The following is a 14765-nucleotide window of genomic DNA, read 5'->3' as shown; positions in this document are numbered from 1 at the left end:
AAACCACAATGAGATACCACCTTACTCCTGCAGTAATGGCCATAATTAAAACTTCAAAAACCAGTAGATGTTGGTGGGGATGTGGTGAAAAGGGAACACTATTACACTGCTGGTGGGAATGTAAACTAGTACAACAACTATGGAAAACAGTGTGGACATTCCTTAAATAACTAAAAGTAGAACTACCATTTGATCCAGCAATCCTACTTCTAGTATCTACCCAGAGGAAAAGAAGTCATTATATGGAAAAGATACTTGTACACGAATGTTTACAGCAGCACAATTTGCAATTGCAAAAATATGGAACCAGCCTAAATGCCCATCAATCAACGAGTGGATAAAGAAATTCCATATATATATATGGAATACTACTCAACCATAAAAAAGAAATGAAAAAACGGCATTTGCAGCAATCTGGATGGAACTGGAGACCATTATTCTAAGTGATGTAGCTCAGGAATGGAAAACCAAACATTGTATGTTCTCACTCATAAGTGGAAGTTAAGCTATGAGGATGCAAAGGCATAAAAATGATACAATGGACTTTTGAAACTGAGGGAGAGAGTGGAAAGAAGGTGAGGGATAAAAGACTACAAATTGGAGGTGGGGTGCGGTGGCTCACACCTGTAATCTCAGCACTTTGGGAGGCCGAGGTGGGGGGATCACCTGAGGCTGGGAGTTCAAGAGCAGCCTGACCAACATGGAGAAACCACGTCTCTACTAAAAATAAAAATTAGCTGGCCATGGTGGCGCATGCCTGTAATCCCAGCTACTCAGCAGAAGAATTGCTTCAATCCTGGAGGTGGAGGTTGCAGTGATCTGAGATCGTGCCATTGCACTCCAGCCTGGGAAACAAGAGCAAAACTCTGTCTCAAAAGAAAAAAAAAGGCTACAAATTGGGTACAGTATCATATTGCTTAGGTGATGGGCACAACAAAATCTCAGGAATCACCACTAAAGAACTTATTCAGGTAACCAAATACTACCTGTTCCCCAAAACCTATGGAAAAAAAAAGTACCCATCTTTTCGGATTATTACATTTTTAAGAATTACAATGTTTACTGAGTTATTGTAACTTAATCACTCTAATGGTGCTGGGCAAATGGGTCATTCCACCTGAGGAGATCTTGTGAAAATAATATTCCTTCGCGTTTACCTTTAAATAAACAGAGCAGCTCACCTATTTTTCTTGCCTGTTGACCTCTTCTTCAGCTTATGATCACTTGACTCCAGAACCTTAGACGATCTGGCAAGAGCTGTTGACTGGCTTATTTTTTTAGAAGGGACAACATCATCCTCTTCACTGAGGAAATCACTGATGCTGGTATCAGATTTCTATGGAGAGGAAGAAACAGTGACACTAAAAGACAGCTGCTTTGGGGATTGTGGCAACGAAACATTTCTCTAAAGAAAGCAAGTTCTTCTCTGTACATACATCTTTCTCTTAAAGAAAGAACTGACACCAGGGAGATAATCCCGTATTTCTCCTGGTTATACAAAAATAATCTGAAGTTCACAAAAATAACCTACAAGTTCAGTTGAAAGCAAATAAATGAAGGTAGATTCTTCTTTCAAATTATCAATAACAATAATAATTATTTATTGACTATAGACTGTATGTCTGGTATTATGCTTAATGCTATAAGGTTCCTTTATCTCAGTTTTTACAAGTGAGAAAATCAGAGCTGAAAAAAGTAAGGCAGCTTGTTTATGAACCATAGCTGTAAAGCCAGATTTTGATCTCCATGGGCTTCAAAGCCTGTATTTCTACCACAGTTTGAGGCCAAATGACTTGGATGATGTCACCTAATTATTTGGAGAGCCTACTTATTTATTTATTTATTTTTTTGAGACACAGTCTCACTGTGTTGCCCAGGCTGGAGTGCAGTGGCACAACCACAGCTCACTGCAACCGTGACCTCCCTGGGGCTCATGTGATCCTCCTACCTCAGCCTCCTAGCTGGGACTACAGGCATGTGCCACCACCCCTGGCTAATTTTTGTATTTTTTGTAGAGATGAAGTTTGGTCATGTTGCCCAGGCTGGTCTCAAACCCTTGGGCTCAAGTGATCTGCCCGCCTCGGCCTCCCAAAGTACTGGAATTACAGGGGTGAGCCACTGTACCCAGCCAAGACTACTTTTTGTCACCATTCTATACTACAAATGATTCATTCTGCTTTTAATCTTGCTAAAATGAACTGTTTACTATATATAAGTCACAAATTTCCTTATTGAGGGAACCAATGGCTAAGCCCCTTGCAATTCATTTTTATTTTGAGAAAAGGCAGCTACTGCAATGGACTGATCAGCCCTTTACATCACAAAATGTAAAATAAAGAGAGAAGATGGCATTATAGTTACTGGGTTCCATTTAAAAAAAAAGATACAAAGCTTGCTAATATAATATAAATTCAGGACACAAACCCAAAGTTATTTTAAGTCTATCATTTAAAACTACCCTTTTTTCAGCGTGTCAGGGTATAATGTGTTGATCTGTGACAGGGGGACAAATTAATTTAAATAAGCATGATAAGAATGTCTTCTTGGAAGCAATACAACTTTTTTTTTTTTTTTTTGAGATGGAGTCTCGGTCTGTTGCCCAGGCTAGAGTGCAGTGGCATGATCTCCGCTCACTGCAACCTCCGCCTCCCAGGTTCCAGTGATTCTCATGCCTCAGCCTCCCAAGAAGCTGGGACCATAGGCATGCGCCACCACACCTGGGTAATTTTTGTAGTTTTAGTAGAGACAGGGTTTCACCATGTTGTCCAGGCTGGTCTCGAACTCCTGACCTTAAGTGATCTGCCCGCCTTGGCCTCCCAAAGTGCTGGGATTACAGGCATGAGCCACCGCGCCACCACAATACAACTTTAAAAGGCAAAATTACAAAGATTTTTGCCGTTAAGTTTTCCTTTAAGTGGCAACTTTTAAAAATGGTTATTGACTAGTGCAACTGAAGAATAAATTTTAAATTTTATGTAATGTCAACTAATTTAAGCAGCAGCATGTGGCTAGTAGCTACGTTGAATAGCATGATTGTCAGGTTACTTTTTTTTTTTAAATTATACTTTAAGTTGTAGGGTACATGTGTACAATGTGAGATTTGTTACATATGTATACATGTGCCATGTTGGCTTACTGCACCCATCAACTCATCATTTACATTAGGTATTCCTCCTAATGCTATCCCTCCCCTAACCCTCCACCCCCGACAGGCCCCAGTGTGTGATGTTCCCCACCCTGTGTCTAAGTGATCTCATTGTTCAGTTCCCATCTATGAGTGAGAACAGGCGGTGTTTGGTTTTCTGTCCTCGTGATAATTTGCTCAGAATGATGGTTTCCAGTTTCATCCATGTCCCTGCAAAGGGCATGACCTCAACCTTTTTTATGGCTGCATAGTATTCCATGGTGTATATGTGCCACATTTTCTTAATTTGGTCTATTATTGTTGGACATTTGGGTTGGCTCCAAGTCTTTGCTATTGTGAATAGTGCTGCAATAAACATATGTGTGCATGTGTCTTTATAGTAGCATGATTTGTAATCCTTTGGGTATACACCCAGTAATGGGATTGCTGGGTCAAACGGTAATTCTAGTTCTAGATCCTTGAGGAATTGCCACACTGTCTTCCACAACTGTTGAACTACTTTACACTCCCACCAACAGTGTAAAAGTGTTCCTATTTCTCCACATCCTCTCCAGCATCTATTGTTTCCTGACTTTTCAATGACTGCATTGTAATTGGCATGAGATAGTATCTCATTGTGGTTTGATTTGCATTTCTCTGATGACCAGTGATGAGCATTTTTTCATGTGTCTGTTGCTGCATAAATGTCTTCTTTTGAGAAGTATCTGTTCATATCCTTCATCCACTTTTTGATGGGGTTGTTTGATTTTTTTCTTGTAAATTTGTTTAAGTTCTTTGTAGATTCTAGGTAATAGCCCTTTGTCAGATGGGTAGATTGCAAAAATTTTCTCCCATTCTGTAGGTTGCCTGTTCACTTTGATGATAGTTTCTTTTGCTGTGCAGAAGCTCTTTAGTTTAATTAGATACCTTTTGTCTATTTTGGCTTTTGTTGCCATTGCTTTTGGTGTTTTGGTCATGAAGTCCTTGCCCATGTGACTGCTGGCTACCGAATTGGACAATGTGGGTACAGGACATTTCTGTCATCACAGGAGGTTCTAATGGACAACATTGTCTTACAAGGCTCCATTTCAAAGGATCCTTATCAATATGCACAGTTATTTCTAAAAAAAGGTTTGTTTCCACAGATGCTGGAGAGGATGTGGAGAAATAGGAATGCTTTTACACTGCTGGTGGGAGTGTAAATTAGTTCAATCATTGCGGAAGACAGTGTGGCAATTCCTCAAGGATCTAGAACTAGAATTACCATTTGACCCAGCAATTCCATTACTGGGTATATACCCAAAGGATTATAAATCATGCTGCTATAAAGATACATGCACACGTATGTTTATTGCGGCACTATTCACAATAGCAAAGACTTGGAATCAACCCAGATGTCCATCAGTGACAGACTGGATTAAGAAAACGTGGCACATATACACCATGGAACACCATGCAGCCATAAAAAAGGTTGAGGTCATGTCCTTTGCAGGGACATGGGTGAATCTGGAAACCATCATTCTGAGCAAACTATCACGAGGACAGAAAACCAAACACTGCCTATTCTCACTCATAGGTGGGAATTGAACAATGAGATCACTTAGACACACGGTGGGGAACATCACACACTGGGGCCTGTTGGGGGGTGGAGGGTTGGGGGAGGGATAGTATTAGGATAAATACCTAACGTAAATGATGAGTTGATGGGTGCAGTAAGCCAACATGGCACATGTATACATATGAAACAAACAGCACATTGTGCACACGTACCCTAGAACTTAAAGTATTTTTTTTAAAAAAAGGTTATTGACAAGGTAATCAAAATCTAGATGAGTCCAAGGGCTGAAAGGAATTAAGGTTAACATAAACTACACTGTTCAACAGCTAAGAATTTCAGGTACCAAAATACAAGATAATCACGCTGTGAACACTATTCAATATTAAGAATGTCAAACACTGACTTTGGGGAAGGAATATTGTAACTCCTTGGCTTTCCCACTGTCTCATGGTCAGTTAGTTCACTCCTTCTTTCAGGCAACAAACATTTTCTAAAATTATTTTGTTCAAATAGCATGGGGGATTATGTAGTACCATTCACACATTCATTTATTCACTAAGTCTTCACTGAGTGAGCCCTCGTATCTGTCAGGCCTTTGCTGTACTGGTAATAAAAAGAATGAAGACACATTCCTGTGTACAAGGGACTATATCATACAATGTGGTAAGAGCTATAATAGAAATATGTGCAAGATATGTGGGTATTCAGGCAACAAATTCTGCTTGGAGAAGTCTGGGATGATTTCTTCACAGAGGTGATGAGTTGATCTTCAAGAATTAAGTTTATCAGATGGATAAGAGCATTTCAGCATTCAAAGTAGAAGGATTAGTACCAGCAAAAAATAGGGAGATACAAGAGCTAAGGCCAGGTGCAGTGGCTCATGCCTGTAATCTCAACCCTTTGGGAGGCCAAGGCAGGAGAACTGCTTGAGCCAAGAGTTTGAGACCAACTTGGACAACATAGTGAGACCCTGTCTCTACAGAAAAAAAAAAAAAAGAGCTAAAATGTTTCAGAGTGTCAAGTGGCATGAGACTCCAGTATGGCTGGAGACTCTGGTGGGTAAAGGGTGTAAGTGGGAGACGAAGTTAGAGAGCTCATTCACGGTCAGATTCTAACACCATGCTCAAGACTGATGACATACTGTGGTCTAGTAGAAAAAAAATACAGGCTTTTTGTCAGACTAGGGTGAGAATTCCAGTTCTGCCACTTAATTATTAGTACTTAACCTCTTTAAGCTTTTGTTTAATGCTATGTAAAAGAGAGATAATACTATCTCATGCAGTTGGTAAAATAATTAAATAAAATAGACCTGGACATGGTGGCTTACGCCTGTAATCACAGCAGTTTGGGAGACTGAGGTGGGCAGATCACTTGAGGTCAGGAGTTCAAGACTAGCCTGGCCAACATGGTGAAAGCCTGTCTCTAATAAAAATACAAAAATTAGCCAGGTGCAGTGGCATGTGCCTGTAATCCCAGCTACTCGGGAGGCTGAGGCAGGAGAATTGCTTGCACCCGGGAGGCGGAGGTTGCGGTGATCCGAGATCATGCCTCTGCACTACAGCCTGGGTGACAGAATGAGAGACTCTGTCTCAAAAAAAAAAAAAAAAAAAAAAGAATTAAACAAAATAATGAATGAAAAACAGTATTTAGTGCTCTATTAGTTTCAGCCATAAAAAAAAAAAAAACAACAAACAACCCGCCCAAGTATTTAATAAATGATAGATAAGATGTGAAGTCCCTAGCACACAGAAAATGGGTAATAAATATGTAATAAATATTTCCTCATTATCCTATAGGGAACATATTATCAGTGATCACTGTGAAGGTGGGAAGTCATGAAATCCTAACAGTTCCTAAGGTCTTTCCTACCCACCTCCTCCTGTCCAATCCCACTGCTGCTACTCTCATTCAGGCACTCTCTCTCATACCTCCTGTAGCCCAGTGGCTTCCTATCTGCTTCTGGTTATTCCCTCTTCAGTCTGCCCCCCTGTATGGTTGCCAGACTCAGATTCCTAAAACACTCTTGTGATATGTGACTTCCTCTTCACCTGACATGAAAAGCCTTTCACAGATTGGCTGCAATGTGCTAGCCTGCCTTTTCAACTTCTTTTCCACACAAATTCTCATCTAGTCAACTGGATCCCTTGTAGTGCAAAAATGTGGTTTTCTGCACAGGTCATTCTTCTACACCCATTTTGTATCTTTTCTCTGCTTCTCAAAACACTTTCTTTCAAGTCTCAGTTTAAACCCTTTATTCTTCATTATGCTTTTCCCCAACAATCTCATGTAAAAGTTTTCCCTGCTTCTTCCAAACTGTAGTAGCTCTCACTGGCTTACTACTGGGCTGGTATAAACTACCTTGTATTTCAGTATCTTTTTTTGACCTGGAGAAAAGGAAAATCAGGAGTATGAACCTTTGCACATATAAACAATTACTTGTGGAACAGGGATTGGACTTACTATGTATAGACTCTAGAAGATGCTAAGTCAATGAAAAGAGTATAAGGCTTGACAGAAAAAAGAACTTTGAAAAAACCAGAGCTGCCAGAAAAAAGAATCCCTGTCTCACAGGCCAGAAGAGTTTTGTCTTCTAAGAGTAAGAAGTATTTTTAGAATATTTTTAACAGATACCAGTTAAGGATGGTTCTGAGGGTATAATTACATCAGCTCTTCCTTATAAAAGCTCTAAGGAAACCATATAATATATTAATTAAAACATAGACTTTGGACTCAGGCAAACTTGAATTTGATTTCTGGCTCTAATACTTATTTGTTACATGTTCTTGCACAAAATACTCAAATTCTACTAGGCCTGTCTCAACACCTGTAAAATGAAGATAATACTTTCCTCTCCAGGTTGTCATTACGATTAAGTAAGGTAAGGTATGTAAAATGCATAGCTGTCTGGCAAGTGGTATCATGCCTGCAGCTACTAATATTATTAATATATTTGTTCTCTAATTCTTGGTGCTTTAGGTTCAATGACTTACAGGTACTGTATAAAATAAGTTCTCCAGAAGACTTTGGTCATACTGAGGGTCATTCAGTTCACTGCTGCAATACACATCACTCCCAGGAGATGGGCAATCTGGAGGAGAGCCTAGCCCATCCCAGAAATTGCCTTGGGATAATTCAGCACTGCAGAGATAAGAAAACAAAGCAGAAGAATTTTAACAGAAGTTTCAGCTGAACTATTCTCTCTTTAGTGAAACTTACTGAAGTTCTAAATGTGGGAAGAGATATGTTAAACAAAAGACTCACATTAAACAGAAGACTACTGAATATTTCCCAATTATACTACCCCTCCTCTGGGAATGCTAACAACCAGTATTCAAAAACACACTACTGACACTGATTGTGATCTCATTCATTTATTCAACAAACATTTATTGGTCACCTATTATGTGCTAGGTCCTGGAAGATACAGAGATGGCTAAGCTAACACAATCTGTACTCTTGTTGTATTTATAGTCTGATAGAAAGAAAAAAAGGTATAATTCAATGAGTTAAATATTATATACTGATTATGCAAAAAATTCACAGACACACCCACTTCCAATAAACAAAAATATGTGCATTTAGGACTAATTATGGTGATATTAGTTCTATATAGAATATAAAAAAATGAATAAAACACAGTTTATAAACTAATAGGAAGATAAGCATATAAGTAACTATAAACTCAGAATTTTGAAGGAACAAATTCTCCCTTTTTTTTTTTAAATCCTATGCTGGTCTCTTTTTTTTTTTCTTTTTGAGGTGGAATTTTGCTCTTGTTGTCCAGGCTGGAGTGCAATGGCATGATCTAGGCTCACTGCAACCTCTGCCTCCCGGGTTCAAGTGATTTTCCTGCCTTAGCCTCCCTAGTAGCTGGGATTATAGGCACCCGCTACCACGCCCGGCTAATTTTTGTATCTTTAGAGATGGGGTTTCACCATGTTGGTCAGGCTGGTCTTTAACTCCTCAGGTGATCCACCCACCTTGGCCTCCCAAAGTGCTGAGATTACTGGTCTCTTTTTTGATAGCAATTTTTACTTTCTACCTTTCTTTCAGGTCCTTGTATAAATTCCATATTTTTCCTCAAAGTTTAGGTTCCTTGAGGGCAAAATATGCATATAGTTCTGTTTCTCCTACATTAATTAGCATTTCATAAGCACCTGTTAGTGAACTTAATGATTTCTTTATGAACATGATGCCAGGTACTGTGCTACACATTTTATTTATTATTTCCTTCCATGTTGCTTCCTTTCAAGTTAGCTGCTATACTTCTTTCCTTAATTTCTCAAGAAAATAGTATATAATCACTACCTTCAAATTAGACAGTGTTCTTATATTATTTTGAACAAGCAGATCGTTAACGTTCCCTTCTTCACCTTTCCCTGGGCTACAGCAGGGTTTCTCAATCTCAGCCTTGCTGACATGTTGGATCAAACAGTTCTTTATTATCTTTGGGACTGTCCTATGCATTTCAGATCCCTGGCCTCCACTTATCAGATGCCAGTAGCACATTCCCAGTTGTGACAACTGAAAAATGTCTCCAGACACTGTAAATATCTCATGGGGTTGGGGTGGGGAAGAATCACTCCCTCCTTGAAAACCATCAATCTATAGTAACTCTCAAAGGTCAGAACAGCTTCCTAACTGCCATAATCCAACTAACAACTTCCCAGTCTACATGGCCTCTCTGCAGCTTCTGCAGCCCAGGAGTTTAAGACCTGCTTCTTTTTGAAACTCTACTTTTTGGTCTTTTATATAACTGTATTATTTGCCACATATACTCTCCCCTTTGTACATCCTTAAAGTTATGAAGATTTTTCCAGTTGCTTGTTATTCCCCACTTTGTACACCCTTAAAGTTATGAAGACTTTTCCACTTTTTACTCTTTTTTGAAATTAATATTTCTTTGAATTTATTCACCTGTCTATGACATACTAAAAGGGCTAAAATTTGCCTGTGTTCCTTGGCCATAAAATAAGCCTATTTTCAGCACTATCCTATTCTTTTTCTTCTTAGACATAATTTTAAATAAAAGAATACACATACCTATTTTGAAAGTCAAATAGGACTACAAGGCTTATAATAAAAAACAGTAGCCGACTGATTCCTCAGAGGCAATCACTTTCAATTCCCTTGGATGCTTCTTCTAGTATTTACCTCCATATTTCTCTTTTTAAAAATTTATTAGAGACATGGTCTTGCTTTATTGCCCAGCGTGGAGTGCACTGGTGTTATCATAGCTCACTGAAGCCTTGAACTCCTGGGCTCAAGGGATCCTCCTGTCTCAGCCTCCCTAATAGTAGCTAGGATTACAGGTGCATACCAACACACCTGGCTAATTAAAAATTTCTGTAGAGACAGGGCCTCATTATGTTACCCAGGCTGGTCTTGAACTAAACGATCTGACGTAGCCTCCCGAAATACTGGGATTACAGGTGTGAGCCCCCATGCCTGGCTTTACCTCTATATTTTAAAGTGACACATTAATATATTGCTATGTTCTGATTTTTCGCTTTTCTGTATGATCTATGAACTTCCTATTATGAAAAATGAAGGACCCACTCTCTTACACCATTACACTTGAACCACACATTTCCCTTTTACCCATCTTCTCTATTTAGTTATATTACAAATTTTTTGGTTAAATTAATTTTCAGGGTTAATATTGTATCTGAGCCAAGTACAGTATAATTTATTGCACCTCTTTTCTTATACAAGTAATTATCCCTGGTATAAATTAACTGCCTTAATTTTCATTTGCTTAGTTTTCTTTGACCCTATTACTACTTTATGACTGAATTCTTCAAGAGAATTGAACATTTCCTTAGAGAGAACTGAAAATATGGTCAATATATGTTCCATTTCCCTCCACCTCTTCACTCCTTAGAAATATCCCTACTGAAGTCAGGGATGCCCCTACACAGACTGCTTGCTCTTTCTCTATGATATATACCTGAAATCTCCTTCTATCCCTCTTCCGTGTTGTAGCCCCTATTTCTTAGACTATATGTCTTACTCTTTCTTCCTAAAATCAATGTTCAGTAGAAGATATTTTCCTGTGGTTTTCTGAGGAATAGTGCAAGACAGGTAAACTTCTGAGAATCTGAATAAAGTTATTTTTACTCTACCCTCACACTTGATTAATAGTTTGATTAGGAGTAGAATTTTAGGTTGAAAATAATTTTACTTCAGAATTCTGAAGACATTTCTGCACTGTCTTCCAAGGAACTGGTAGAAAACCTGATGTCATTCCAATTCCTGATATTGTAAATGTGACCTTTATTCTTTCTCCCTTTCTGGAGGCTTTTACTATTGTCTCTCAGTATTTTAAAATTTCATAATTATGTGTCTTAGTATATCTTTTCTTCATTCACTGTTCTGAGTTCTTGATCCTTTTTTCCCATCAACAGCTTTATTGAGATATAATTCACATACCATACAATCTTCCCATTTAAAGTGAGCAATTTGGTCAGACACGGTGCTCACATCTGTAATCCCAGCACTTTGGGAGGCCGAGGCTGGTGGATGACTTGAGGTCAGGAGTTCAATACCAGCCTGGCCAACACAGTGAAACCCTGTTTCTACTAAACATACAAAAAATTAGCTGGGTGTGGTGGCATGTGCCTGCAATCCCAGCTACTCGGGAAGCTGAGGCAGGAGAATTGCTTGAACCCAGGAAGTAGAGGTTGCAGTTAGCTGAGGTTGCGCCACTACACTCCAGCCTGGGTGACAAAGCAAAACTTTGTCTCAAAAAAATAAAAATAAAAAGACAAAATAAATAAAGTGAGCAACTCGATAGGTTTTAGTATGTTCATAAATGTGACTAACCATCACCACTCAATTTTAAAACATTTTCATCATCTCAAAAATAAACTCCATAACCTTTAGCTATCACTACCCTGCCCATCAGCACTCCCAGCCCTAAGGAACTATTAATCTATTTCCTATCTCTATAGATTTGCCTATTTGGACATTTCATCTAAATTAAATAAAAGTATATATATTTGCCTGTGACTGGCTTCTTTTTATTTAAGACAGGGTCTTGCTCTGCAACCTAGGCTGGAATACAGTGGTGCAATCACAGCTCACTGCAGCCTCAACTTCCCAGGCGCAAGTGATCCTCCCACCTCAGCCTCCTGAGCAGGCAGGACCCCACAGGTGTACGCCACCACCCCAGGCTAATTTTTCACTTTTTGTAGAGAACAGGGTCTCCCTGTGTTGCCCAGGCTGGTCTTGAACTCCTGAGTTAAAGCGATTCTCCCACCTCGGCCTCCCAGATTACAGGTGTGAGGTACCAACACTGCGCCCGGCCTGGCTTCTTTCAATTAGCATGTTTTTAAGGTTCATCCATGCTGTAACATGTAGCAGTACTTCACCTTGATGGCCAAAGGTAAAACACTGCTCTACTGTATGGATACTCCAGAATTCTTAATCCATTAATCAGTTGATGGACATTTAGGTAGTTTCATTTTTGGGGTTGCTTCATTTTTTTTCCACGTGGCTATCCAGTTGAATAATGCTGGTATGAACATTCGTGTACACATTTTTATGTAGATGTATGTTTTAATTTCCCTTGGGTACACAGCTAGGAGTTGAAATGCTGGGTCACACGGTAAATCTTTGTTTAAAAATTTTATTGTTTTCTGTCATATGGTAAATCTATAGGTACGAGTTTGAGGCGTTGACAGCCTATTTTCCAAAGTAGCTTCATCATTTTACATTCCTGCCAGCAGTGTACCAGGGTTTCAAATTCTCCACATCCTCATTAATGTATAGACTATTTGACTTTAGTGGGTGTGAAGTAGTATCTCATTGTCTTGATTTCCTGATAACAAATGGTGTCAAGCATCTTTTCATGTGTATATTGGCAATCTTTTTTTTTTTTCTTTTTTTTGAGACGGAATCTCACTCTGTCGCCCACCTCCCAGGTTCACGCCATTCTCCTGCCTCAGTCTCCCGAGCAGCTGGGACTACAGGTGCCCACAACCACGCCTGGCTAATTTTTTGTATTTTTAGTAGAGACGGGGTTTCACTGTGTTAGCCAGGATAGTCTCGATCTCCTGACCTCGTGATCTGCCTGTCTCGGCCTCCCAAAGTGCTGGGATTACAGGCGTGAGCCACCGCGCCCGGCCTTTTTTTTCTTTTTTGTTTTTTTGAGATGGAGTCTCACTCTATTGCCTAGGCTGGAGTGCAGTAGCGCAATCTCTGCTCACTGCAACCTGCACCTCCCAGGTTCAAGCGATTCTCCTGCCTCAGCCTCCTGAGTAGTTGGGATTATAGGCGCACACCACCACGCCCAGTTAATTTGTTTTTATTTTTAGCAGAGATGGGGTTTCACCGTGTTGGTCAGACTGGTCTCGAACTCCTGACCTCGTGATCCGCCTGCCTTGGCCTCCCAAAGTGCTGGGCCTACAGGCCTGAGTCAGCACGCCTGGCCATGTTAGTTATCTTAATATTTTTTTTTGGAGAAATGTTTATTCTGATCCATTGCCCATATTTCTAATTGGATTATTTGTTCCTTAATTATTAAGTCATGTAAGTTATTTATATGTTCTAGATATAAGTCCTGTATCAGATGTAAGGTTTGCCATTTTTTTTTCCCCATTCTGTGGTGTCTTCTCACTTTAATAGTGTCCTTTGAAGCACATAAGTTTTCAATTTTGATGGAATCCAATTTATGTATCTTTTCTTTTGTTGTTTGTGCTTTTGGTGTCATATCTAAGAATCTTTTCCCAAATCCAAGGTCACAGATTTACCTCTATGCTTTCTCTGAGAGTTTTATAGTTTTAGCTCTTCCATTTAGCTGTTTGATCCATTTTGAGTTAATTTTTGTATATTGTGTGAGATAAGGGTCCAACTTCATTTTGTTGTTGTTGTTGTTTTTTTAGACACAGGTCTTGCTTTGTCACTGAAACTGGAATGCGGTGGTGTAATCCTAGCTCGTTGTATCCTTGAACTCCTGGGCTCAAGTAATCCTTCTGCCTCAGTCTCCTAAACAGCTAGGACTACAGTCATGTGTCATCACACCTAGCTAATCTTTTTTACTTTTATTTTTTGTAGAGATGGGGGTTTCACCATGTAGCCCAGGCTGGTCTCAAATTCCTGGCCTCAAGTGATCCTACTGCCTCAGCCTCCCAAAATGTTGGGATTACAGGCATAAGCCACTGTGCCTGGTCCCAACTTCATTTTTTCTGCATGCAGCCATCCAGTTGTTCCAGCACCATTTGTTGAAAAGACTATTTGTTCCTCCACTGATTGATCTTCACAGCCTTGTCTAACTCATATTAGTTGACCACAGATAGATGGGTTTATTTCTAAACTATCAATTCTATTCCATGGATTTATACGTCTATCCTTATGCCAGTATCACACTGACTTGATTCTGTTGCTCTTTAGCAAGCTTTAAAATTGGAAAGTGTGAGTCCTACTTTCTTTTTTTTCAAGATTGTTTTGGCTGTTCTGGGTCCCCTGCAATTTCCTATGAATTTGAGAAACAGCTTGTCAATTTCCACAAAGAAGTCAGCTGGGATTCTGATATTGTGTTGAAACATAAACATAGGATTTTTTCCATATATTTAAATCTTCTTTATTTCGACAATGTTTTACAGTTTTTATTTTTTTATTTTTTTGAGACAAGATCTCACTCTGTCACCCAGACTGGAGTGTAGTAATCACAGCTCACTGTTGCTCAAGGGAGTCTCCTGCCTCAGCCTCCCAAGTAGCTGGGACTATAAGCATGTGCCACCATGAGTGGCTGTTTTTCTGCATCTTTTGAGATAATCATGTGGTTTCTGTTTCTTATTCTATTGATATGGTGAGGCCGGGTGCGGTGGCTCACGCCTGTAATCCCAGTGCTTTGGGAGGCCGAGGTGGCCAGATCACCTGAAGTCAGGAGTTTGAGACCAGCCTGGCCAACATGGTGAAACCCCATCTGCACTAAAAATACAAAAATTAGCCAGGCATGGTGGCACACAACTGTAATCCCAGCTAGTTGGGAGGCTAAGGCAGGAGGATCACTTGAACCCAGGAGGCAGAGGTTGCAGTAAGCTGAGATCAAGCCATTGCACTCTAGCCTGGGTGATAGAG

The 14765-nt window shown here is 39.7% G+C and overlaps 1 protein-coding gene across 1 annotated transcript in view; it reads right to left on the bottom strand.

Moving 5' to 3' along the window:
* C2CD3 (C2 calcium-dependent domain containing 3) overlaps window positions 1-14765 on the bottom strand; it is a 166750-nt gene that overhangs the window by 105086 nt on the left and 46899 nt on the right. The window contains exons 8-9 of the mRNA XM_011942052.1: window positions 7673-7820; window positions 1182-1336 (exon numbers count right to left, since the gene is read on the bottom strand). Of these exons, the coding sequence (XP_011797442.1) occupies window positions 1182-1336; window positions 7673-7820 (303 nt within the window). The remainder of the gene's footprint in view (window positions 1-1181; window positions 1337-7672; window positions 7821-14765) is intronic.

This window comes from Colobus angolensis, unplaced genomic scaffold (assembly GCF_000951035.1).
Source record: "Colobus angolensis palliatus isolate OR3802 unplaced genomic scaffold, Cang.pa_1.0 Scaffold205, whole genome shotgun sequence".
Classification (NCBI taxonomy): domain Eukaryota; kingdom Metazoa; phylum Chordata; class Mammalia; order Primates; family Cercopithecidae; genus Colobus; species Colobus angolensis.
Note: the sequence above shows the minus strand (reverse complement) of the source record. Positions and strands in the feature narration are given on the sequence as shown.